Source organism: Crocodylus porosus, unplaced genomic scaffold, assembly GCF_001723895.1.
Source record: "Crocodylus porosus isolate Cpor-Errol unplaced genomic scaffold, CroPor_comp1, whole genome shotgun sequence".
Classification (NCBI taxonomy): domain Eukaryota; kingdom Metazoa; phylum Chordata; order Crocodylia; family Crocodylidae; genus Crocodylus; species Crocodylus porosus.
In genome coordinates this window covers 185,551,139-185,578,304 of record NW_017728906.1, presented here as the reverse complement: position 1 = coordinate 185,578,304, position 27,166 = coordinate 185,551,139, and the positions used below count along the sequence as shown (strand labels likewise).

The window sequence follows — 27,166 nt, the reverse complement described above, 5'->3', positions numbered from 1 at the left end:
TCGCCTGCATGGATTTCTAAAGGAAGACCAAGCCTTGGAGGAGCATGACCCAGGAAGCTCGCCCAGTACAGCCAACTGAGGGGAATACCTCCTGAGAAACAGCTCTAGAGAGACTGTGACGCAGTGAGAAATCACGTTAACACACTTAATTTTTGGTAACTGCCTGCTTATATTCTGGCAACCCCAGTTAAGTTGACTTCTTGTATTATGGCAACCCCAGTTGATTAACTGCTTTGTGTTTAATGGATAATTTTGTAGTCAATAAAGCTTCTGACTGATTATCAGACAAGTGTCATATAGTTCTCCTTGCCCACAGAAAAGCAGGGCTTGTGTTTCAGCCCAACAGGTTCGACTGTGACCCACCCGCCCACATGCTCCAAATGCAGAGACACCTCTGCTGGGCTGCTCTCCTGCTTCCCGAAAGCAGCTCCTGTGGATGAGCCCAGAGTAGCTTTGTTGGGACACCTCTGAGCTGACAGCACATCAGTGCCACAACACGCTGCCACCGGGGACAAGCAACACCACAGCAAGGTGGAAAAGGCTTGTAATGAACTGCTTGGCCTGGCGCTGGCGCTGCTTGGCCTGGTGCTGGTGTTTCTTTAACGTAACAGGCAGAGTCCATCAGACATCACTGCAGGGGCTGGAGAGGGTCACAGAAATTGCAGAGAAGCAGGGCTGACAGGGACCTGCAGAGCTCAAGTCCAACCCCTGCTGGGGGCACCACACAGCAGGGCTGTGTGAAGCTTCAGTCCCTGATCCAATTCGGTGGCTGAATCTCCGAATCTGAATCAAATCAGAGGACCCTCTGAATGTCTCTGAATTGAACTGGAACCCTCCAAATCAATTCGGAGAGATTTGGAAAGATTTGGACATAGACACAGCTTTAAATGTTTTTTTCTATATACCTCTAGGTAGCAGGGGCTCATGAATGCTGTGATGCTGGGGCACATGGCGCTCCCCAGCACACTTGGCATCTCTTCTGGTCCACTTCAGCAATTACAAGGAGCGTCTGCTACGTCAAGTTATGTAGAAAAAACTTTTAAAGCCGTGCCTGTGTTTGAATCTCTGATTCTCTGAATCAGCATCAAATTTTCAGATTCGGATTCAGCTGAATCGAATCAGGACGGTGATCTGAATCAACAAATTGAATCATTGTCCGTGATTCGGGTCAAATCCAAATCGAATAGGACCGGCTTCGCATACCCCTACCACACAAACTATTCCTTACACAGGCAACTGGGACTGTTCCTAAAACTACCATACACCCCTAAGACAACACGAGGCACCTGAATCTGCCACAGGGGAGCTGCTTTCATAAAAGGTTGTCAAAGCAGGCTCCAGAGACCCCAGGCAGAGCCCCTGCCCCCTGGACTAACGTGACCTGGGGTCAAAACTCCTCCATGCCCTCGATCGTGGTTGGCAACCCCTCACCTGGACCTAGGGTCGCCAGCTCTCTGGGACTGCCCAGGAGACCCGAGGAATTAGAGCTAAATCTCCAGGAAACTGCTGAGAGTCACCCAGGCAGAGATAAATGACACAGGGCAGTCATTACAATAAACATTAAATGTTGAATCCGATTGATACACTAGTCCAGCGGGTTGTTAAAATGTAATGGTCCTGTGCATTTGCCTTCCTGACATAAAGTCATTAATGTCACCGTGACATGTCAGGAAACCTCCCGGCGTAGAGTTGGCAACCCTACCTGCAGCACGGCGCGTCCCTGGGGCTGCAGGTGACTGAAGAGTCCCACCCTGGAGCCACAGACACAGGCACCGCCCTGTCCCGCAGCCGCGGCCCAGCCCGGGGGAGAGGAGCGGGCGCGGCGAGGGAGCAGCGCGGAACTCACCCACCTGCCCGCGCCACCTCGCACATTCGGCGCGGCTCGCGCAACGGCCAATCACGGCTCGGCTTAGCTGCCATTGGCCAAGAGGAGCCGTGACCACGCCCCCCGAGCAGGAGAGGGTCGCGCCTGTTATTCACCACTAGCTGCCGCGCTAACAGGGCTAGTTTCTTGAAGCATGCGCAGCGAGTCTCCCAGCTGCGCCAGGATGGGAGAACCTTTGCCTTTGCGCATGCGTACACTCGTTAGCGCCGCCGGTTTTCCCGCTGCGCCCGCACTCATTGGCGGGTGGTTTGAATGCCGGATGTGACGGGGTCGAAGGGGCCGGAAGAAGCCGTTTGAAGTGCCTGGAGCTCAGGCTGTGCGGGTAGGTCGGTAGTGCGGGCGAGGGGGGTGGTCTGGGCGGGGAGACTCTGGATGAAGGAGCTCGTGGTCCTTTCCCTGGAGTTGTGTAAATGCGGCAGCTGCTCTCCCCTCGGAGCTGCAGCGCTCGGGCATCCCCGGATCAGGTCGCCTCTGGTAATTACTTCCTCGGTGGTAAATCCTCGCTCCTTCCACCCAGGAACTAGTGATTTTGGAAAAAAAAAAAAAGCTGGGTTAGGAAAAGCTTAAAGCATAGCACGCGTTTGGAGAGCCTTTGGACCGAAAACCAAAGTCAGTCGAAGGCTGCGGCTGACACCAGGCCCGAGCCCTTCCAGAAACCTGCCTCTGGCATCTGGAGAGACCTGCAAACCCAGCAGCGTGTCCTGCCTCGGGGTCTGCCTCCCTTCCCGGGAGGTAGGTTTTCAGCAAGCAACGTCGTCCTTGGGCAGTGGCATTGGTGTGCTAACAAAATAATTGCCTTTGCCAAAAGCTGGTGCTGTTGGAGGCACCTGTCTTGGCTGAACCCAGGGTGGAGAAAAACAAATGATTTTTTTAAATTGGGGGGGGTGGGGGTTGTATGTAATCGTATTTTTTTTCGTTAAGATGCTTTAAAAAACATATAAAGATGGTTGTAATATAAGATATGTTAAAACTCAAAGATGATCGTCATGGAATAGGAATTATAACTTTGAATTATATACTGTTTGAGACCATATATTCACGTAACCTTTTTAGAAAAGCTTTGTAAATAGGTCACCACAGGCCATGGGCACTTACGGGGTGCCCGAAGTCTCCTCTATAGATTAGTAAAGATTAAAGAAAACCACTCTTACTCAGTTGGACTCTGCTCAGTCTAAAAGATCCCATTAATTGTCTCTGTATTGCTTAGTTTCAGTTCTTAAACTGGGTTTGTGTCTCCAGTGATCCTGAGCAGACAAGGTTCTTTGGGGAGATGTGATATCATTTATTAGACCAACTAAATAGTTAGAAAGATTATTCTTTGCAAGCTTTTGGGCACAAACACCTTTCTTCATGCATAGAGAGAGTCTGTCTCCACAGGGAACCTCCTTGTTAACAGCAGTATACGGAGATGAGAGATAACAGACCTGATTACCCATCCATCAGCCCTCTTGTCTCTCTGCAAGTTTGTGTATGCACAGTCAAGGCCTTACCTTTCTCAAAGTGCAAAATTTCAAGAAGTTAAATGAATAAAGCATATCAAACAACAAGAATGCACTTTTTGTAGAAAACAATGTTTAAATCGAGGCTTCCTGACCAGTGATTTTAAATAGTTTTTTAAATTATTATTTAATTTGATTTGATTTAAATCAAATTCACCCTAGCTTAAGCACCTTTTAAAATGTTGTGATTTGGTGGAAGGGAACTGGATGCTCCAGAACCATGAGGATACGCTCACTGAGACAGAAAAATACTTTCCTATGAGCAACGTGAACTTTAACCAACATGAATTGTTTAGTAAAGCAAATGTTTGGCGCATGCCTTTGCAGCCTTGCTACCTTTTGAGTTTCAGCTTAGAAACATAATGAAAAGGAGAGCCATGCATGAAGATCCATAAATCTTGTAAATCCCTACAGCTGTTTTGTAGAGATGCACCAATATATTGGTCCATATCATTTCAGCACCAGTAAAAGGAAAATTGACATTATCCACAGTCGGCTTTGTTTGGCTGATAGTATCACCGATAAATGCTGTATTCATCTGTGCAATTACAGCATGCAGGCAGCCAGGTGCGCAGCCCGGCAGTGTGGATAGCAGTATCTGGCTGGTAGGTCTGTTGTGGGGGAAGGGGAAGAGGGGCAGATCAAGGCCCCCCGCAGTGAAGAAGAGAGTGGAGCAGTGGCAGGTGCTGCCCAGCTGCGCAGAGCATGGGATGGAACCATAAACGGCTTGTCTTGGGGGGTGGCTCCTGCCAGTGGGGGCACCCCAGAGTGAGGAACGGGGGGGGGCACGTGCCTCCCAGAGCTGTGTGCTGGGCAAGGGCAGGCTTCGGCCGGGACTGTGCTCAGGGTAGGCAGTGGGGCACTGGGGAGGGGTGGGTTACAGGGTAGGCTATAGCCACCCAAAATTTGCCGTGGCATTGCTCCCAGCACCACTGTCACCCTCTCTGAACACAGCTCCTGCCCAACCACCCAGCCTCAAGCATTCAGTGACAGCCCGCCCTCGCCCCAAGCAGATCCAGTGGCCACATGCCTCCCATGGGTGTGCGTGCAGCAGCAGGAGCTACATCCCACCTCATGCTCCCTGGATGCGCCGCTTGCAGCTCAGCCCGGACAGGGCATGGGACTGGGCAGCCCCACTCCCTCCCTCACCGCAGGGGCTCAGTCTGCCCCCACCATGCCCCTTCCCACCCACCCCCATGCTCTCTCCGCAACAAACTAGCCAGACACTGCTCTCCAAGCTGCTGGGCTTGCATATCAAATTGGTATCAGCCAATATGGCTTATTTATAATCGGCCATTGGTATCGGCCCAGAAAATCTTTATCAGTGCGCCTTTACTGTTTTGCTATATGCCCTCAGCTTCACAATAGTCCTTTCGTAAATGATTTAGTTAATGTTCTAGGCTGCTCAAAAAATTGTTTTCTTATATATTTAAGGTTTGGAGTTTACAAGCAGTTATTTATCTGAGTAAATATACAGTGAGTTCAGTGAGACTGTGTATTAAGTGTGAAATTAACTGTGTAAAAATGCTGCAGGAGCAGAGCGATGTGGCAAATCATAATACTTAACCTTTTTAGCACATAAAATATTGTACTAAGAGGGCACAAATGACACTGACCCATTTCTAGTCCCTTTTTCAAGTAGAGTACAACTAGACATGTTTACATAGTGACAAATCCCCTTCTTGATTCTAGCCTCTGATTCCAGCATTATGTTAGAAGATATTACGTTCCTTTGTAACATGATTTCTTTGTTAGTAATTGTAGCTGCCACAAGAATTTCTTGGGATTGTGAGTGGGAGAGGTAACATGGTCTATATGATCATGTGATTGGGAAGGGACATATAGGCTACTAACCAATTTAAGATGTAGTTCACCCTTTGCAAGAGTTTGAGGTCTCCTCCTACAATGGAATGTTTCATTCTAACTAACACATCTGAAAGACCATATATTGATACTTATTTCAGAAGTTTAATTGAGCTTACTATTCCCGGCTGCAGCAGATAGGCTTTCCTAGGCTGCAGTCTGGCAGTGAACACCTGCTCCCTGCAGGATTATCAGCTTAAGTAATAAGTACATTTGACTGTAACAAATATCACGCCAAACCCCCCCCCCCCCAGGTATTAAGAAAAGTATACAACCAGCATAAACTTTTGCAGCTCCAATCATAGCATCTTTATAGGTTTTTAGCATTATGCCAGTATCTTTATTTCCTGTCAAAAAAAATTTAGCTGCAGGTTATTTACTATGTTTTTCAACATTGTTCTGACCCAGAAATCAAATAGTCAGTGTTCCCAAAGATGAAACGGAAAGTGGCAAAAGCTGGGAAACTGAGACTTAGTCCCAATGAGGAAGCTATGGTTTTGAAAGAAGAATATGAAAGAAGAAGAAAACTGAGACTGCAGCAGGTATGCTTTTAGTGTTGACAGCAATTTTCATTTATGTGATTGAAAGAAAGCACATCTGTGATTTAGGAGTGTACTTTAAAGAGTGTTTTTGCACAGCAAAGGTGAAAAATTCTGTAAACCAGGGTTATTGAACCCTGGCTCACAGAGCCATGTGAGCTGGCCTGTGGGTCTCTGGACCATCCCCATGTGTCAAATAGGCCATATGCTCTCCCCAGCACCTGATGCATTGCACATAGCATAGTGGGGTCAGCCCACAGTGCTGCATGCAGTGCCTGTACTGAACCAGCTCTGCACACTGGCTCCAGGGCCAGTCCATGTTAGGCCATGCCAGAGCTAACGTGTAGGGCTGGGCCTGCAGGATGCTGCATGCAGCATCCACCCCTTGCCAGCCCCATGTGCTGGGCATGCAACCAGTCCAGTGCCTCATGTAGCTTGTGTCAACCTAGGGCATACTCTGGATGCAGTGTGCAGGTTAGACCCAGAACTGCAGACAGCATAGGGAGTCCACATGTGATGCCCTGCCAAACCAGCCCTATATGGTGGTTTTGGCATAGCCCAATCCGACCCAGCCCAGCTCCAGAGCCAGCCTGTAGAGCCAGTCTGGCAGGGTGCCACATGCAGCCCAGCGGGGTCAGTCTGGGACCTGTGCTGCATGCAGTGCCAGGTCCAGCCTGTGTGTCATATGCAGCACAAGCCCTGGAGCAAAGCCCGTGCATGCTGTATGCAGCATGCGGGCTGGACCCAGCACCATGGGTGCTGCACACAGCACAGAGAGTTGTTTCCAATCTGGCCCCGGGCCAGATAAGTTTGACCCCCCTGCTATAAAGAAACTGCACACATAATATGCATCTTGCTACATATTATTGATTTTTCTTTCTTCCCATCAACTTCAAGAGCTATCATGTTCTTGCAGTTGCAAGTCTTCTTGCGTAACAGCCATCTCTTCCTTTCCAGCTGCTGCTAAAACCTTTACTAGTCATTATTTAATTCCTCAGGTACTGCCATCTTACTCTTTGGTCTTCTGAATTTTTATCTCATTTCCCTTCAGGCAATCCAAAGTGCTCCCACTAAATAAAGTGTTCTTTGGTTACTGTTCTGGCTAGGTCTACTTGCTTTTTAAATGCTTTGCTTGCTGCCTTTTGTACAGGAATATTTTAAGCAACTTCTCATCAGAATGTTCTCAGCCTAACTTCTGACCATTTCTCCATTCTCATTTCTTTAAATTGCTGCTTTGACCTTTTTCTGGACAAATAGCATCCTTGTTTGCTTCTCTTGTCACTGTCTGTTTTTTTCTGAACTTCCTCTGCTCTCCCGAGTACCCTGATTTTATTTTAAACATTTTTCTTAAAGCATGCTTCTTCAAAAACCATAAACTCTAACCTGCTGACCCCTCTTAGCTTTTTAGAGAAAAAGTACTGCCTCACTTGGAATAGTTTTATGTATTTATTATTATGACTTCTGAATTTGGAAAATGGAATAAGTGATCACTTGAAGTTAGTGTACTGAGGATATAACTAGTTAATGTGAACAGTATTAACAATGGAAGAGACTGACAATTGTTAGAGAACTGGTTAAGGGCCTTCTATAAGGCTGGCTACAGGTCTGGTAAGTAACTGACAAAATTTATAACTTTGCTCAATCAGGTTCGAGAGCAGGAAAGGTACATTGCATTACAGATAAGACAAGAAGTAAAGCAGAGGAAAGATGAAGAACTGCATCAGTTGGCAGAAAACCTAAAGGCCGAGTGGCTGAAAGCCCAAGATCAGAAGATTAAAGCCTTGGAAAAGCTTTATTTATCAAGTCTAAAAGCTGTTGGGGAGGGCCACAGACAGGCAAAAGAAAATGTAAGTAAAGAGATTGTGGCATGGTCAAGACTCTCAGTATTTAATTTACCAAAATTGTAGAAGTGGCATATGTTACTGTTGCTTTTAACCTTAGACTCATAGGGCACTTTTACACATGCTCTGGGCATGCTGGGTGTTGCACTTTAATTAGAGTGACTCCAAGAGCCGCTCTAATTAAAGCACTGCCACGTCTCGTGTATCAACATCCCCACATTTAAAAATGGCAGCAGGGCACTTGAACTAAAGCTCATTCAAGCTTTAGTTCAAGTGCATCTGCCACCATTTTTAAGTGAAGGGATGCTCATACACAGAACTTAGGAGGCTGCTGGAGCATGGCAATTGCTCAATCAGTTGACTCAGTTAATTGAGTCTGCTCCAACACACTGGAATTCTAGCATGTCCAAGCAGCTTCACTGCTCGTGTATAGGCACCCATAGTGCCTGAAATGGTACATGTTTAAAAAATTCCACACTTGAATATTTTTATAAAAAATATTGACATACTTTCAGTTGCAAATATGGATGCATGAAACAAAGCATATGAGGAACTACATAAGTTTTATTGACATAAGTAAATTTGTTTTCCATGTTTTATAAAGGGTGCAGATTGTCAGGCCTCAGAGTTTGAGGCGGAAACTTATTGGCCTTTATGGGATTTCTCTTAATAATTTGTATTATTATTGTAGTTGAGGTCCTGGACTAGATGGACAAGTGGTCTTATCTAGTAAGGCAGTTTGTTTGGCTTCAAAAGAAACATGTCTGTAATGTGTCATAAACATTATGACCATTATGATGGTCTGTGGTAGTACCCTACTTTAGGAAGACTCCATTGCATGATAGCAATAAGTCGTTCCAAACTTATGCTTGTGTAATGTTTGTACTCCCAAATGCTAGCATGTCTAATCTCAAGTCATTGCTTGTATGTATAAGAATATGTCTGCAGAGTCCATCCCATGCAAGGCATCCTATATCACGTATCTCCCAGTAAGAACCAAGCTGTCTGTTCTGGGATCATTTCACAGTTCTGTTCATGGCTGTAAATACCACACGTTCTTGGTATTCTTCCCCCTCTGACTTAGACAGGACTTGATTTGGAGTTCTCTGAAGCCTAAGGGAAATCTCTTTGCACAATTTCAGTGAACTCTGAATCAGGTTTGTAGAGACCAAACTCGACTACAGACTTCCTGCCTAACTTTTGCAAGCCATTTTGCCCCTGCCTCAAGTAAAGTACCTTTATTCCCCTTTTTATAGGTAGATAAACTATCTCAAAGTCCTTTGAGGCTAATTTTCTGATTTTTAACATAGGGTGGGGAATTCTGTAGAAATGCATAGTAGTAAAATAATTGGTTAAAACTATGAATTACAAAAGAGATTTCCTCTTGATTCACAATTTTTGAAATTAGCATGAATGAAAGAAGAGTTCCAGAAAAAGGCTGTGGTGGTTTAGAATTATATGAGCTATTAAAATATTGACTTTAGCAGTCAGATGCAGATGGAAGCTAAGGCTTCCATCTGTTTCTGTAATGGTATGAGGGGGAGTATTGCATATTGCTGTAACTAGTAATAAAGAAAGAACAAGATGTGGAAAGTGATTAGTCATATATGACTCTTGTAGAATAGAAATTCGTCTTGGTTTTTGTCGTGTCAAGCAAGTTGCTCTTGCCATTGATAATACTTTACATGAAATATGTTGATATAATAAGTGTCAAGTGTGGTGTTATAAAGCACTAATTACATTTTATTGTCAAGGAACCTGATTTGGAATCTCTGGCAAAGCAAGCAGAAGAAAGGAAACGGAGAGCAGAAAAGAGGCATAAGGAAGCTCTGAAAGTGCAGAAAAAACAAAAAGAAAAACTATGGACAGAGCAAACATGGTATGAAGTTGTAATCTGTTTTTTATTCAAATAGAGTGCATACTGAAATTTGCCATGTGTAGAAGGCAGGAATCCTGAGACTTCTTTCTGAGAAGGCTTTTTAATTTAGGAACTGTATATAATGAAAGATTAGTGTGTGATAAACAGGGATCCTGGTTTTCTCTGGTTTAAAAAAAAATCCTCACTGTTTGGATTTAAAAAGTAACTCAAAATCCACATTTTTCTGCGATTAAAATGGAATGCTACTAATATATAGATACTAACAAATTGGCCATCATGAATTGACAGGGTGGGGGCGGGAGGGGATAGAATGCCCCACCCGGTGACCTGCCATGCTACCACTCCGCCTCCAGCCCTGTGCACCGCCCCCTCCCCATCCCCTGCCACTCCACTCCACCCCACGCTGCCACAGGGTCCCAGGAACAGGGAGGGAAGAAAGCTTGCACACAGTGGTGGCTGCTGCCACCCAGAGACCGGCAAGATTTCCCTGCCCCCCCCACCTGCCTCCCTGTTTCCTCCCTCACTTCCCACTACCTCCCCCTCTCTGTCAGCTGTTGTCAGGGCTGGGCAGAAGCGGTGGGGTGGGGCACAGCAGCAGTGAAGAGGCACTGCCACCAAAAACCCTCCCTTTCCCTTCATGCTCCCCTCATCCCACCCTCCCCTCTTCCCCGCTGCCTCCCCCTCCCTGCTGGGTGTTGTTGGGGCGGAGAGAGGATTGGCAGCACATGGCGCAGCAGCTCCCTTGACCCCTCTGTGCATAATGCTCCGGGCCCTCTCAGCCAATTGGCGTGCACCCTCTCGGTGGCTCATGCGCAGTTGGCCCAGAGCGTGACAGACAGAGTAAGGCTTTTATTATATTAGAATATGTATAGTAGGCCTGTGTGAATAGGGAAGTATTCAGTTCAGATTCAGCTGATTTGGAGGACAGTGATTTGAATCACCAAATCGAATCACTGTACCCATTTGATCTGGCCGAATCAGAATCAGAGATTCGACACTGATTTGGAGATTCAGATCAGCCGGGGAGAGGCAGGCACAGCTGGGTGGGTGCAGGTTCTCCCACAGCTCTTTCGGCTGTGCCTGCCTCTCCCTGGGTGGGGGGAGCCATGGGAGAAGCCCCCACAGCTCCCCTGCCTGCAGCACAGGGCAGTGGAGATCACACACCCACACACACCCACACACACTTCTCCCCTGCCTGACGCAGGAGCAGCAGGGCACTGCACGCTGTCTGGGAGCTGGAGCCGCTGGGGCTGAATGCTGCCAGGCTCAAACTGACACGTGGAGCAGCCACAGCTCCCAGAAAGCGTTCAGCACCTTGCCGAGCCTCATTGCGCCCATGTGATATGACAGCTGCTGCTCAGGTGCCAGGCGGCGGGGAGGAGAGGGGCAATCCCCACTGCCCTGTGCTGCATGGAGGTGTTCTGCCATGATCCCCCAGAGGCCCTGATTGCTGCTGCCAGAGTGGGTGAATGTGGGGCTTTTTAATTTTTTTTTAAGGGCCAGGCAGGGCAGCCATGGGGGCTTCTCCCGTGGCTCCCCCTGCCTGGGGAGAAGTAGGCACAGCCATAGGAGCTGCAGGAGAACCTGAAGCCACCCAGCTGTGCCTGCCTCTCCCCAGCCAAGCTGAATCCCTTCAAATCTTTTCTGAATCAATTCAGAGGCTTCGGATTCAATTCAGACCTTTTAATGGGTCTCCCAATTTGATTCAGTTTCGCAGATTTGGCCACTGAATCAGGCTGAATCTCCTCCGAATCAAATCAGTGACCGAAGCTTCACACATCCCTAATATATAGTGGTGTTTTGATAATGGAAAAAGGTGGATTTGAGGTTACGTTTTTAATCTGAAAATTGGGGATTCTTTTTTTTCTCTAGAGAAAACCAGGGTCCCGGGTGATACACTTCTGCAGTTTGATAAGAATTCCAGTTTTAAAAACAAGGGAGAAGGTCAACTATACAAGATGGTTCAGGGAACTGGCAACAGGATGAGGAGCCTTTCCCCCTGTCTTATCATTTTCCTACCAGGTCAGCTGACAGCTGTTCAGTGACATAAAATGGGTTGATCTCAGTCCAGGTCCTGATGGACAGCTACCTGCTTCATAAAAGCAGCTATCATATTTGTCATGGCCATCCTTACTAGCCTTTTCAGGAGATGGGTTCAGGTTTGAATGGGAATGAAAAATGAATTGTATTCTCTAGAGGATAATTGTACTATAACAGAAATGAGGCACTATAGATAGGTTTCCGCATGCATGAACAATTAAAGTTGGTCCATCAAAGTGGTGCACAATCTTCTGGTACTTCAGGAAAATTGTTTGAAAAGGGGGGTTGCCTTGATTCTTCAGGGACTTGTTTTTTCTCCAATTCTGATTTCTTTTTGAATGTTTGCATATTTTCCAGAATTGAATAATCAATTCTAGATTCAATTGCCTGTTGAATGCATCTTAAATCACTGTCCCCCAAGAACAGTTGTATTCACGCATAAACAATTCTAAATCTAAGTTTTCAGTTTTTCTCTCAGTTTTACATTACGCTAATGTTTCTGCTTAAATATTTTTTTTTCTCCTTTCAAGGAAAGTAAATGCACGTAAGCATGCAATATGTGTGGAAAAAGCAAGAGCTGCCAAAATCGCAAGCCTCCCACCACCTCGACCCTATCCTTTTGAGGTAAGCATTCAATTTTATAACTGTCATCAAATCAGGGTAAATATGGTGGGTTTCGTGGCTTGCTTCTGTTTTGGGAGGATAACTGCTGAAATAATTATTTGTGTGATACAAGAAGCAACAAGTGTTATGCATGGAGAGACTTCTTGCAGTTCAGATTTTGATATTTAATTTAGGTCCTGGTCTGATTTTTATTTTCTTAGGATTTTGTTTCTTCAAATCAGATCACAATGATCATCTTGATTTAATGAGCACTTTCAAACTTATCTTGTTTTCATTTAATTGTCTTAATCATGATAATGCTGATAGTGATCTTCCTTTGACATACACATCACCTCATTCTCCTGTCATAATGTGATACTGTGGTTTGAAAAGCAGGGCTGAAAAGGATGAAAAGGAGCTTCAGAGATCACCTAGTGCAAACCCCTCCCTACATCCCCTAAAAGTTTTCTTCATGTAATGTACTAGTTTATTTGACACAGTAATGCTGTGACAGTGGCCTTTTATGCTGATATAGTTATATAATTATAATGTCTGACAAGTTACGGTGGTAAGATGACAGTATGTAGCTCTTCCTTAATGATTTTCATAAGTAGATCTTGGGGCTGTTTATATTCTTAGCCTCATCTTATGGATGAAATTCAATGCTGATAAATGCAATGTGCTAAACCTTGGAAAGAACAATAAAAAATACAAAATGGGTGACTTTGGGCTGGGTGGCAGCACTGTGCAGAAGGATCTGGGAGTCTTGGTAAATCACAGACTCAGTATGAGTCTTCGGTGTGATACAACTGCATAAAAGACAAATGCAGTTTTGGGATGCAGAAATAGAAGCATTAAGTGTAAGAGGTGGAAGGTGATAGTGCCTCTCTACTCAGCACTGTTTAGGCCTCCCCTAGAGTACTGTGTGCAGTTTTGGGCTCCATGTTTTTAAAAGGACACGAAGAAGTTGGAGAGTGTCCAGAGGTATGTGACAAAGATGATAGAGATCAGAAAGCAAGTCATATGAAGAGAGGTTGAAGGAATGATGTTTTTTCAGTTTGTGGAAAAGGCACTGAAGTGGGGACATGATAGCAGTCTTCAAATCTTTGAAAGGCTGCCATGAAGAAGGGAAGCACCTTTTCTCTCTTCCTGCAGGTACTAGGGTGTGGACCAATGACTTGAAGTTGCAGAAAAGTAAGTTTAGATTGGAGATCCAGTAAAGCTTCTTCACTGTTGGAACAGTGAGATAGTGGAACAGACTGCTTAGGGGAGTTGAGCACCTCCAGTGATGGAGGATCCACAAGAGGTTGGACAGCTGCCGGTCAGGGATGACCTCAGCATAGCTTTGCCTGTGTTGTAATATAGGTGTTACCCATGCTTCTGAGCTTTGCTGGTTGCTGCATGGGACTAGGAGGGAATTCAGCTCCCTTCTCCCCTATCCACTTTCTGCTACATGCATGTGTAGGGTTTGTGGGGTTGGTTGGTTGGTTGTTTTTTAAGCCTTCCCCAGAAACACTGCATGTTGGCTGTAGCCAAGGCTGCTGATTTTGACTGGGGTTTGCCAGTGCTTTAAGTCCTGATGGTACTTAAAGCCAGGTGTTTCTGGCTGCAGGGTCTTTCCCCTCCAATCAGAGTCAGACTGATTGCCATATTTGGGGTCACGATGGAATTTTACCCCATGATCAGATTGGTACAGCCTGGGGGAAAGGGTTGCCTTCTTCTGTAGCGGGAGTACAAGGCTCTCTCCCTGAAATATTTTGAGTGTGTATTAACAACCATCTACACAAGTGGGGCTTTAGCTGCTGTGGTCCCCCTGCTTTCCCTGTAGCAGGTTAGGGTGTTATGTCTTGTGTTGTCAGGGTTGACAGTAGCTCAGGTGAGAGGCTAGGTTCTGTATTTATTTATATAGGATGATTTGGTAGGGATGATCCTGTCTCAGGCAAGGTGTTGGACTAGATCAGCAGTTCCCAAACTGACAGATTACACACCACCAATTTAAAATGATACAACCTTAAGTACAACTAGCAAATTTTTGTCGTATAAAGTAATTATATTAAATCTGTTAATTCGTATCACTGACAGGTTGTCTGTGTACCACTGGTGGTATGCATACCACAGAGTGGGAACCCAGGACTAGATGACTTGTAGAGGTCACTTCCAGCCCTACTTATCTATGATTCTGTGAAGCAGAGAGAAATGATGCAACTTGCCCCAGGGTTACCCTGGAGGCCTGGGGCAGAGCCAGGAATAGACTTTAAGTTTCCTGATTGCTGTTCAGTGTTTTCTGCACTAGGTTACATGATTCCAAAATGCCCCTCTTTCCTCCTATCAGCTTTCTTAAAGTGAAATTGAAGTATTGGTCATGCTGAAAGTGTTTGGAATATGTCCTTTCTGACCAAGCTCATGGAAGAAGCTAGGCCTGGTTTGGAAGGTTATTTCATGTTCATTCTAGTAATTTTAAATGTGTGTGCTAGAGCTCTCTGTTTCTCTCTCTGTCTCTCTCCTGTTAGCATTGTGAAAGCCTTTAGCACACAGACTGTTGCTCTCTGCTGTCATGTAGATGTCACAGGCAAAAACTGAAAGTGTGAGCACTTCCTTGATTTATGAGTTCAAGCCTCACACCTTGTGAGGCCTTTATACCCCTTGCGCTTTCCATTCTGGTCAGCCATCCCAGCATATGCAGGGAGGACAGTGTTTACTCTGTACTTTGTACTTCCAAATTTTTCAAGGTTTTACATTTTTTATTTTTTATTCTGGACCCCTGCTTGTGGGCAGGGAGAAGTTCTCCTATGCATCCAGAAAGGTGGACTCCCTCCTTGACCCTGGCTTACAATGGGAAACACCCCCCACACACCCTAACAGTGGCAAATCATAGCAATATACCAGCAAATCATTCTGAGATTTCTGCCTGGAAGGAGGAGTCAACTAGCATAGTCTTCCTGTAGCTTAACATGTCCCTTTGACCCACCTAAGGCATGTTTCTTTATTTGATTTTTATGCCACTCTCCCCAGAAAGGTTCAGTGCCTTTCAATAAAAATAGATACAATTATAGAACAGTACCCGAAAGATCCAGAGCAACCTCTGCTACTAAAAGCCTGCCTGAATAGAAAGGTCTTGCACCACTTCCAAAAGCCAGCTTCAGGCTCTGGCATACCTCATATTCAAAGGAGTTCCAGAGTTGAGGAGCAACAACTGAGAACATCCTCCTAGGTGTTTGGCTACAAATCCTTTGGCTTATCTTTCGAAACATGTAGAATATAAGTTATTTGACATGTACCTATCCAGAGAGACTACTTTTTTAATGGCAGCATTAAAAATAATTTTCCCCAAAAGGGAAAAATAATATTCCCAGTGGGTTTCATGCATTATTTGGAGTAAATGGTGAGTGACTGAGATTTGGAGACTTACAGATCTAGGGTTTGATCCCCAGGCCTTTGAAAAAAAAGTTGGTGGAATCTGTCAACTTTAAGGAATATTGTTTGGGGATGTGGGATTGTATTGCTGTGTTACTAGGAACCTCTTGCTTACATGGTAACCTTACTTGACATCCCATGAGCTATCAGAAAAATAAATGCAAATAATCATGTAGATCTTGGGAGTGTTTCAACTCAGGCAGGGCTTTCCAGCCTTAATTGTAGCTGATCCAGCACATGACACTCCTCTCCTAATATGGTACTATTTTAATTTTATATAGCAGTATAACAGCACTTTTCATTGCAATCTTTTCTAGTACTGAAGAAATACATCTTTCAAAACCATGCCTACTTTGACTGTTTTATTCTGCATAGTGACAAACTGTCCACTTCCATTTTGAAAGATTATAGTGTGTTACTACACAAGTATATGTGGGCCTTGATCAAGCCAAGCACTTACATACATCTTTAGTTTGAAGTCAGTACAACTATGTGATTAAAATTCAGCAAGAACTGTTCTGAATCAAAATCTTTTAAAACTTGCTGTCCACATCTACAGTGTTTTCATTTTGAAAAACTATCATTTCTATAGGACTTGTAGATTGTGGTATATGAGGTTTCCCCACAAATTGTAAAATTAAATTGCTGTCTGGAGCATCAGTAGACTGGATTTTAAGATGGGGTACATTTTTTTTGCATTGGATTGTATACCCCTAAGGGAAATACTGATAGAATCTTAATTCACTGGTACTAGGAGGAGCTGTAATAATGTTCATCACAAGTAGGGAATTAGGCCGCTAATTGTTTCTGTATCCTAAAGAGGAGGCATTTTTTTAGCACTGATTGAGAAATTACAGCCTTCTGAGACAGCTTTCACATCTTTACTGCTTCTGAATAAATTGTTGGAGAGTTGACTCATTAAGTGTAATCTATTAATTACTGGTTTGTTAATAGTAGATTATCAAATATTTCAAAGAACTGTATCTAATTGTACAGTCCTAAAGTAGAACAGAATAGGCATAGCACTGGGTGATCACATTTTAATGAAATTTAGTCATGGGAATTGTCTGTTTTCAAAGCTGTAATTACTATATGTAAATGCTTTAACTAATGTTGATCTATTAGTTACTGTGACTTATTTTTCAGGATAGTTCTGGTAATGTTTTTCTTCTGACATTGCCACATTAGTTGAGTTTGATTATCAGGCACCTCTTCCTGATGCATCACACTTCTTTTTTTTCTTTTAACACATCTCTCTCAGTTCTCCTCAACCACCAGATAGAGATAGATAAATAAATTTTTGGGGGGGAAGGGGAGAAACTAGATGAGCAAATAATTTAAAAGTTAATGGTATTTAATTTGCATCCTGTTTTCTTAATCCTTTTTTGGTTGTGATGTATCTAAAATTATTTGACGAAGACCCCATATGCCAAGGTAAGGTATATAAAGGGCTGACATGAAGTCAAGTTTCCAGGTTTTGGAATGGCAGGCTTTGAAGGAAAACATGAGGATGCAGGATATTGGTGAGAAATGAAAAATGGAGGAGATTACCAGGGTCCTATGGAGTAGATTGTGATAGGCATTCAAGAATGTGTGTATGAGATTGTGACTGCCAGGCTTCAAATAACCGCTCTCGAGCGGCCTTTGCTCTACAGGTGTGTGCCCGCCGGGCTGTCTCTAGCCATCAGGCAGTGGCTCGGACCTCTCTTCGGATCTCATGCCTCTTCTGGACCCTCAGTAACCTCGAAGTAGTTCTGTCTTCCTGTGCAGTAGACCCCACACTCGCCTGCCATGTCTTGATGTTCCGCAATGGGCAGGGCGCCCGGCAGGTTCCTCGATGCCTGGGTCTGGCCCAGCAGTTGTTCACGGGGCTCCACCACCCCTACACCCTGGCCTCAGTCCACTTTGCTGGTCACCTTGATGACATCCTCTGGCGGATCATTCCCTCCCAACTTGTACGCTGACGCGACATAGGATTGGGCCAAGCCCCAGCCTAGTCTTCCTCCTAATCCTGCCCCATGGGACACTTACTCCTGGGAACTGCCTCCTAGCTGCCCTAGCCACGTATCCTAAGTGCCCTCACCCTAGATTCCACCCCTCTCAGGGAATTTTGCCTTCAGCTGACAAGACTCTGCTCCTTCACCGCACCCTGTGAATCTCCCTTTGCTTGGCATCGGAGTTCAGGCCAATTCCGCTAGCCCTCCTGGGCCTCGTCAATGACCCTGTCTCACCCCAACCCCTTGTCTGGATCGTCACAGGTGTTTGTCCACCGACGAGCCGTCCTTAGCCCCACCAGCCCGCCACTCCACCCTCGTCTTGAGACTTCCACGTAGACACCTTTGCTCTTCCCCCTTCACATCAGTACTCACTTCAGCGGTGCTTGGTGAGGGAGCTTGATGGGGCGCCTCTCTCTCCCACAGCCCAAGGTTCCAGCTCACCAGCCTCCTCTGGCGGTGTTGGCTGCAGCGTGACTTGTCCCTCAGGCAGTGTTCGCAGCTGCACTGCTTGCTTCCTTGGCGGCGTCCACAGCAGCTCTGCTCGCTCCTCCATCAGCGGATGCAGCAACGTGGCTTGCTCCTCTAGTGATTTTAGCCGCAGCAGAGCTTGCCTTTCCGGTGTTGTTTGCAGGAGCGCTCTCTCCAGGCTATCCACCTTTTCTGCCGCGGCAGCCGCCATTTTTAACTTTGCCGGCCGGTGTCTGGTGCTGATGTCGCTGGCCAGCCGCATCTGTACATAGAGACAGCTCACAAGCCGCACGGGTCCTCCCGCTGTTCTCCACAAGCGTCGTTTGGGGCTGCAGTTAAGTACCCTGCATTACCCTGCTTCCTGGGACAGGGTGGATGTCAAACACCTCCCGGGATCATGTTGGTGCTGGAGTAGCTCTCTTCTCGCGTCACCAACCCCATTCTTGCCTGCCACGACTTGCTGTTCCTCAGTAGGAGTGGTCAGTTGACGAGACACCCAGTGGCCCAGGATTCACCTGGCGGTCACTCACACCACCTTCAGTGCATCACCCATCCGTTGGTCTTGTTCCCCCCATGGAGTAATGCCTTCTGACTGGCCTTTAAGTGCCTGCAGCCCCTAGCCACTGTGACCACCCTAAGGGCCTTCCTATCTCCCCTCCTCACCTTCACCCCTTCCTTCAGGGGGAAAACATACACAAAGGAGAGGTAAACTTACAGAGGCTTCTCTTCAGCCTCGGTCCCCTGGGTACACTCCCCTTTCTCTCTGCCCCTTTATCTGGGGTGGCTAAATAGACCAACAAAATACAGAATATCAGGTCACTCGCTACCCTCTTACTAGCCTACCCTGAACACTCCCTGAGGTTTCCTTCTGGTCCACCCCGGACCAATCACCTCCAGCGTTCTTCTCTTCTGCCCGTCACTCCATCTGGGACTGGTGGCGATGCCCGCCCCGACTACACCCCTCAGGGCTCTCCCAGGGTCTTCCCTTTCTCAGTGCCCCGTCATCCTGGCACCCCATCTGTGGATCGTGTTGCTCCCGGATGCCACTCCAGCTGCATCTTCTGATATTGTGCCTGCTGCTCCCACATTGTTCGGTGCGGGCTCCTGCCGGGATGTTTTGTCTCGCGCCACCCATGTCCCTGCTAGCTTTCTTGGCTCCATGGATCCTGTAGTGAAGGTTCCTGCTGTTGCTGCCAGCAGCTGCAGCTCCTCGCCCGTGCTGTCTGCCCCTTCCACGGCAGCGGCCGCCATTCTTATTTCCATCGGCTGATGTCCAACGCTGACATCACTGGCCAGCCGTAATTGAACAAAAAGGCGGCTAACAAACCATGCGGGTTCCTCCTTCCGCCCCATGCACATCCCTGCTGCTGGTAAGTGCTGCTCTTTATTTTGACTCCCGGGACAGAGATATTGCACAGAAAAGTATATGTAATCTATAAAGAAAATGCTTTGAAGTTGTCTATGTTGATAAGAGTCAGCTGTTTAGCATTCTCTCCCTCCTTTCCTTTGCACCATAAACGACTTGCATATGACTCCCATCCCCATGCATACCATCTGAACTACTGACATCTGCAGAATAATCTTGTTTTTGTGAGCAGGGAGTCCCTTGCACAGACTTTATACTTAAACTTGTAAGTTTAAGTGTAAAATTCATGGGGTTTTTTTACCTCCCTGCCTGCCATCTGACACCTCCTAGGGAAGGAATTCTACCTGATCAATACATCAAAGAGCTACTCAGCACAGCTCACAAAGATGCTCTTATGGACGCAGAGGGATAGCCTTCTATCTTCAGCTCCGTCTGTGCAAAAAAGAAGTTGATTTCCTACCTATGGGGACTTTTTACCATCTTGTACCATCTACACTTTTCCGAGAGCTTGACGAAGGGACTCTGGTCCCAAAAGCTTGCAGAAAAGTATAATTTTTTTACCTGTTATCAGACCAACTGGAAAATGGCATCATTTTGGAACTAAGAGTTATAGTTTTTTGTTTATACTTAAACTTATGGCACTTGTTTAAAAAAAAAACAACGAAAAGGAGAATTCACAGATAAGGTTTCAAAAATGTCATCGAGGCAGTTAGGTGTTCATAATCAAAGCCTGCAGCTGACAGTGGTTGGGATTTCTTTTCTTTTTCAATGCTGTATTGTGTAAGTATATAATGTAGCTATGAATGTCCTACATTGTTCATTCTGGTAAATCTGATAGTTGCCATGAGCAGGACCTGTATTGTTGCACTAAGAACCAAGCATGTTTAAATTAAGGTAATATAGTTGAAGCATATATGTACATTCTCTGATTAATGTCTGGTGTAGAGGAGTTTGTCTTGGGCTGTTAGGTGCTGTCAATCACTACAACCTCCAAATAGGCTTTGCATTGAGGTTATGTATTAATAATTAATAGATATGTGAAGTTTTAAAGTTCTTATGGCTTTCAGGGTTTTATTCTGAGTGCAGCTTGTTCTCATTTTGTTTCTACATTATATTCCTAGCTAGTCTGAGTATGTAAATCATTTATTTATATTCCATTTTGCTCATAATGGAAAACAGAGCCTTAAGCAAAGTAACTGATTATTTATACTCCTACTGGATTTTTTTCAGAACTTTGAAGTGAAAAAAATTCCTACAGTGAAGGTCTATAATGCTGACAATTTTTCTGTTACTCATCATCATCTGTCAGAACCGTACGTGGATAGAGAAATGGACACAGAGCAGGTGATTGACTTCATATATGGTATGCTCTCCCGTATGTCAACACTTCTGTTGCATATAGCAGCTCTGGCAGCTCTTAGTAGTGTTCTGTTTTAATTAGTTTCCTGTTTAAAAGAGGAGTTAGTAGAATACAACAGTTCATCTGTTCTTAATTTAAAATGGTGCAGACTTATAAAGGATTGCAGTTGTGCCTTATATATCCTACACATACTTAACCATCCATCCAACACATACTTAACACCAGTGGATAGTCCAGTTATGCTCAGTGGAATTGCTCACTGGCATAAAGTTGCACAGGGTTAACTATCTGAAGAAATTGGCCCTGAACAAAATGATCAGTTTCAGTTTCTTAAGATTAATGTTTGAATCTGTTTAAAATATATTCTGGCTGCCTGTGTTGTCTTTGTCCTAGGGTTTTTACTTTATCTTTCTTTAGCCCTCAGTTGTCAGATTTCATAATGCTTTTACTATTGCAGTGGTTTTAAAAAATGTGTTTATTTTCCAGATGAACCTGTAAGTACTTTTGTGTGTTCTATCCCAAACTATTCAAAATGAAATCAAATGTATAGAATTTGCTGTATTACGTATTTAGTAGCATTTATACCATTTATACTGAATGAAAAATACCTTGGCAAATATAATTTATAATAGCTTGACTGTTATAAGTGATTTTTTTTTCCATACTATTACTTGAAACTAGAACTGTTAGATATTTCAGAATAAAAAAGATTATAGGTATTGCTGTGCTTGTGTGTGTGTGAAGGTATAAAAATGTGTAGTTTATGAACGAGGGCTGTAATGATTAGAGGGTATTTATATATCCACTCATACCTCTTTTTAAAGTAGCTTGGTTGAACACTTTTACAGAATTATTTACTGTCAGCAATATTTGCAGTCTATGATGGTTTTAAACTGTTATTGATTGACTGCCAGCCAGATGCTCGGTTAGTTGCTGAAGAGGAAGCTAAGCGCTTGAAGGAACTGCAAAAGGAGGAGGAGAGGGAAAGAAGAGAACAGCTTGAAAAAGCACATGTGAGAGGAAGTCATGCCTTGAAGATGGTCCATTTGGCACAAGTAAGCAAAGTAGAAATTGTACACCATAAGTCTTAACTGTCAGAACGACCAGCAGTCAACATAACTAGTAACAGACTAGATGGTAAATGAGCACTGACTTCATGAGAGACATAATAACTGTTTTCAAAATGTATTCCTTCTAAAAGAAAATTATCCTCATTTTTGTTCAGCCCAGCTATATGAAAATTAAGGAAATAAACTCTTCACGATCAATAAAAATAAAAGGCATTTGAACATTAAAGTGATGCTGCAGCTGATTCTACTTCTTTGTGACCTGCCAAATTTTTCAGAATGTATTATAAGATTTTGAGAAACTGATTTAATGAAAAATGCTGGTTAAGTGTGTTATCAGAGTTCCAAATGCTATAATATGCCTAACGGTGTGGGACCAGATGAATGGCAATGGGCTGGCCTTGCAGGCTAGATTGGGCCTATAATTCCTCCCCTCTCCCCTCCCCTCGCACACGTCCTATCCAGCACCCACTTTGCCTGCTCCAGGACCCACTTTGGCTGCACTGCATGCAGCATGCATTCTGAACTGGTTGGAGTGAGCAGTGTGTGCAGCTTATGACCCACAGTGTGCACTATGGGTGCTGGATCCAGCATGCTGGGGGGAGAGATGGGGAGGTCCCTGCTTGAAAGGCCCATCTGGTGCTTGTTACATGTGGCCTGTGGGTCAACTCAAAACCTGGGGCTAGCACTAGGGCTGGCTAATGTGGATTTATGGGCCAGATCTTTGACACCCCTATTGTAAGAGATGTTGAAATCAACTGGATGAGTGCATAAGAAATGGAATCCTGTTTAAATTGATATCTGTTTGTTCTGACAAAAAGCAGGTATGTTTGTGTATGCATAATGAGGAAATATCTGAGGGTATTTTTTAAAGAAAAAGTGAGAAAAGCTTGAACTATTTTACAAAGTTTGTAAGTACTGCAGGCATGAGCCTAAGTCAGGAGTGGGCAGAATGCAGCCTCGGGGCCAGATGCAGCCCGCCAGGCCATTCTATCTGGCCTGTGGGGCCCCTAAAAAATTTAGAAAACTAACATTTATCTGCCCTGGACTGCCTGTTATGCAGCCCTCAATGGCTTGCCAAAACTCAGTAAGCAGCCCTCTGCCCAAAACAATTGCCCACCCCAGCCTGAGTTCTTTTGCTTCAGAGTGAATTGGCTTGATCATCTTTAGCGTCATTTATGTAAAGGTATCTTACTTGAAGACTTACAGTATGGATAAATGGCTTGAAGTGGGCTGCTCAGCAGTTGTCAAACAGCAGATACAATTTATAATTTCAAGGCCAGTCTTTCATCTCTCCTAGTACCCAAAGAACTGTTTTATATTTATTTAAGTGATCTTATTTTTAAGATCACTTTATTTTTTCTGTCACAGTGTTTAGGCTAGATTTAAATCAAATATTTAGAACTGGCTTTGTTATTCAGTAGCATTATAAGTTGTTGAATAAAAAATTCTTGCTAGAGCCAAACTTTTACAAAAATAAATTGTGTAAATTAGCATCTTGTTTATATTAAATATTCATGAAGGTAGAATTAGATTTAATTAAGGGCAAAATTTTCAGGAGTACTTAATTGAAAGTGAATGCAACTTTGCAGTCCTAAATTGCTCTAGATATATGCTGAAAAAAACTACATATAAAACACTGTCTTCCTGCTGTATTTTTAGTTTCAGTTTCAGACATTTGATTTTGGTTTGTTCTTGTAAACACTTAAACATAACACCAAACACACACTATGTTTAATATAAAAAGAAATGCATGACTTTGGAAACTGACATCTAATTCTGACAATGTTCTTCCTTCTCTAGTTCTTATAACTGATGCCACACTAGTGACTAGAAATAATGGTCACAAACTGGCAGAGAGTAGATTCAAACTAGACATCAGGAGGTGCTACTTCACGGTCAGGGCAGCTAGGATCTGGAACCAGCTTCCCATCTTGGCACAGCTAAAACTAGTAAGACTAGCAGAGATGCTTGGTCTGGAGACCCATTGATATAATGAAAAGTGGCTGGTTTAGCATTCCCTTTGAAAGTCCCATTGCTTTTTTTAAATAAGTGTGTCCCTTGGTAGAAGATACGCTAAAGATCTGAAGATCAGATTATGTTGCAGAGTGGTGTGGTTTGGTTTGGTTTGGTTTGGGTGGGGGTGTTGTTTTGTTTGGTTGGATTTTTTTTGCCCAAAGCATATGGAAATAGAGGGAACTGCAGGAATGGCAAAGATGCCCAAGCTAGATCCAGGTACTGAAAACGGGATAACCATAGTACAGTGGTATTTCTCCTAGGCTAATTTACCCTGCCTCCTGCAAAATTATTAGTTCCACTGGAGTGCCTCATTAACATAGCTATACTGATTTGGGTATAAGGATTAGCTTGTTTAGAGCTAGCTTGAATATCTTTGCATGGCACTGAATTCTGCTGTGTAAGACTTCTCTGAAGCGCCTTAGGCAGCTGTTCAGTATTGCATTATCTTCACCTTTCAGTGTGGATCCATGCCTTATTGCACCATATCTCATACAACATCCAAACGTGACAATGAAAAGGCACAATGAAATCAATGACACTGTATTCAATGGTGCATTGGTATCCGAGTGCCCTTCCAAGATTAATGTAGTTGTTTTCATACCAAACTTATGAAGTAGAAGATGATGTCCTCATTTTGCAGCCTAAGAATGAAAGCACAGACAAAGACCAAAGTTTGCTAAATATCCACTAATTTTGGTGCCTGCATGATTGGCTACCCAACTTAAGATATCTAAAGCTAGATTTTTTTTTTGATTTTGTGGGTTGTAAATATTTGAATCTCCTATTAACTGACTGTACTTGGAGTTGAGCACTCATTGTTTCTCAGAAAAGTTAGGTTTATGGTTCTTGGTTGTTAAGGCTGAAATGATATTTTGTCCTTTTCTTTGTTTTGAAATCCAGTTCCTGTTTAACGCAAAAGTCCTGATTATTTGCACATGTCTTGTAACGAATTCTATGTGATTTGAAGAATGTTAAGAAAAATTGTAGCGGATGAGTTGAAATGGAATTGCTGAAGAAATGGCATTCTAATCATCATTGGGTTTTTTTGTATATAAGTCTTAACATTTATTAACCTGTTTTTGAATATACAGTATTCCCAGTCTTTCAGCTAACATGAGAGCTAGCTGTAAATGTTCTCAGACAGCCAACAAGTAATCCAGCTTATTGACAAAGGTTGACTAGCTTGGACTGATAATGCTTATATATATAATATACACACACACACTAAACAGAATAAAAAACAATTTATAAAAGGTCTGAAAGCACTACGAAAAATATTTGGCTGGTAGCCTTAACATGTACGCTGAGTAACCTAAAGAAGGTCCATGTGCTTGTTTCATAAAAACAGAAAATTTAGAGCTCTTCTATACTTAGGGAAGTTGGCATGTTGGTGTATAGCCTGATATTGCTTCTAATACTGCAGTTATCCCATGGTGCTATTAATGACTTTTCAGCCACTAAATAGAAGGTATCCAGTATCCTAGAGGATATCTAGACTGATTTATTTTATGAAGGTGTATATGTGCATACATTTAAGTCAAAGTATTATTTATCCCTGAAATGAAGTAAGTATTAAACCTTACAGATGCCAAATGAATGTATTTTATTGGAGCTAAAGTCATTCTGCCTGAATGTAAATGCTGAGCTGTTAATTGAACATGGTTCTATTTGAAGGACAGGGAAAGACTTATAAAAGAACTTGAACAAATGCAGAATATGGATCGGGCATGCAGGAGACGGATTGTAGCACAGATGCCACCACAGCTGTTTGTACCTTCATACAGACGTGTGGAAATTAAAGATGACTGGCAAAGAGAGCTGGAGATGGCCTTTGAAGACATGTATAGTGGAGACAGGAGTAAGTGATTCCTTTGGAAGGTTAAGTAATGTGGTGTCAGCATGTACTTAAACTACTGTAGACATTCAGGATTAAATATGTTCTTAAGGAATCAAATTATATTCTTAGTTTCCTTTGAAACAAAGTTTTTGTTTAAACTGTTTGAAAGGACCATTTAATTTGGAATCTCTTAGGGGCATCTTATGATGACCTTAATCTTGCAATTTGAGAGAGCTTTTGTTACAAATGGAATTACTTAATGGTTTCATATGGCTTCATCTTTTCATTTAGAAATGAAAGGAGACATGATTCTTCAGCTTGAACCACAGCCTTTGCCGCATACTTCTGATCAATCTCAGGATGATGAACTGGATATTTCCCTGGAACCAGATATAGTGTGCGAGAGACAGCCAAAACTGGATGAGGTGATAGAAGAGGAAGTCTTGCACCACAGTCAATCAGAAAGTAAAACTTTCAGGCTTAACTCTTAACTTTTAAAAACCTTTGGATGTACATTAGGAGAGACTAGAGGTTTTAGGTTCATATACCAATTTTAAGAAAATGCAATTGTGAGTAAAAAGAAATACAAAAATAAAATACAGAAGATTGAGGTATCTTCAGCTGTTTTAATACATTTTAACGTGAGAAATGAGAACTGCTGAATTTGTTCTGTATTTACAAAGAAGCTGAGTTGCAGTTGCTTTGAACCATTACTTTGAATAGTTAAAAAAAAAAAAAAAAAAAAAAGAGTGTAATTTAAGACATTTTAGGTGTTTTAGTAATAATAGGTATATGGTATTTATACACTTAGTTGCTTTTGATGCTTTCCATTCCAGAAACTGGAGTCAAACAAGTATGAAATTCAGATGCAAAGATTCAGCTTCTTTTGGACTTCTTTTGAAGATAGTACTTGCTACTAAGAACTAGAACTACACCTGAGCCCAATTTTATATGCGACTATGTTAATATAACTAGAAAAATTGCATGATGTCTAATACATATCTAACGCATCATTCATGTTTTGAAAAGTGCACCTATTAGTACCTATCTAGATTGGGAATCTGTCCATGTTCCATGTCAGAAAGTCAAGTGATCAATATCTGCTTAGTCCAGGGGGATGCAAAATCCGGCCTGCGGCTGTCAAAAATGACAGGAGCCAAGGGCAGTAGGACCCAGGGGAAACCCGGCGGGCTCCAACAGTGGGGCCCACCCAGCCCCGCCCTGCAGCTGGAAGCCACAGCCTGGTTTCTGGGCTGGGAGCACATGGCTGCCTCATTGCAGGAAGCTTAGCTGTCCAGAGCAGGCACAGGCAGCCCCATGCAGGCTGCAAGCAGCTGCAGCTCAGGGTGCCGGTCATGGGGTGGGCCCACACAGCACCAGCTTGTAATCCACCCCTGCTCACAGCCTGCCTGGAGCTGTCTTGCCTGCTCCAGACACCCTAGCATGGGCTGCGAGTGCCTGCAACGCAGGGTACCAGCTGTGGCGCAGG

At 43.8% G+C, this 27,166-nt stretch overlaps 1 protein-coding gene across 4 annotated transcripts in view; it reads left to right on the top strand.

Annotated features, from left to right (window-relative positions):
* Positions 1-2,102: 2,102 nt before the first annotated feature.
* The window catches only part of CEP295 (centrosomal protein 295), a 71,794-nt gene continuing 46,730 nt past the window's right edge, over positions 2,103-27,166 (top strand). The window contains exons 1-9 of one of the 4 annotated variants that reach the window (XM_019530341.1): positions 2,103-2,211; positions 5,656-5,789; positions 7,433-7,633; positions 9,382-9,506; positions 12,077-12,170; positions 20,625-20,757; positions 21,673-21,809; positions 25,515-25,698; positions 25,969-26,142. In XM_019530341.1, coding sequence (XP_019385886.1) covers positions 5,682-5,789; positions 7,433-7,633; positions 9,382-9,506; positions 12,077-12,170; positions 20,625-20,757; positions 21,673-21,809; positions 25,515-25,698; positions 25,969-26,142 — 1,156 coding nt within the window. In that variant the 5' untranslated portion in view covers positions 2,103-2,211; positions 5,656-5,681. Of the gene's footprint in view, positions 2,212-5,655; positions 5,790-7,432; positions 7,634-9,381; positions 9,507-12,076; positions 12,171-20,624; positions 20,758-21,668; positions 21,810-25,514; positions 25,699-25,968; positions 26,143-27,166 lie in introns of those variants that run through there. The other 3 variants (XM_019530340.1, XM_019530339.1, XM_019530342.1) reach the window with 3 other exon arrangements.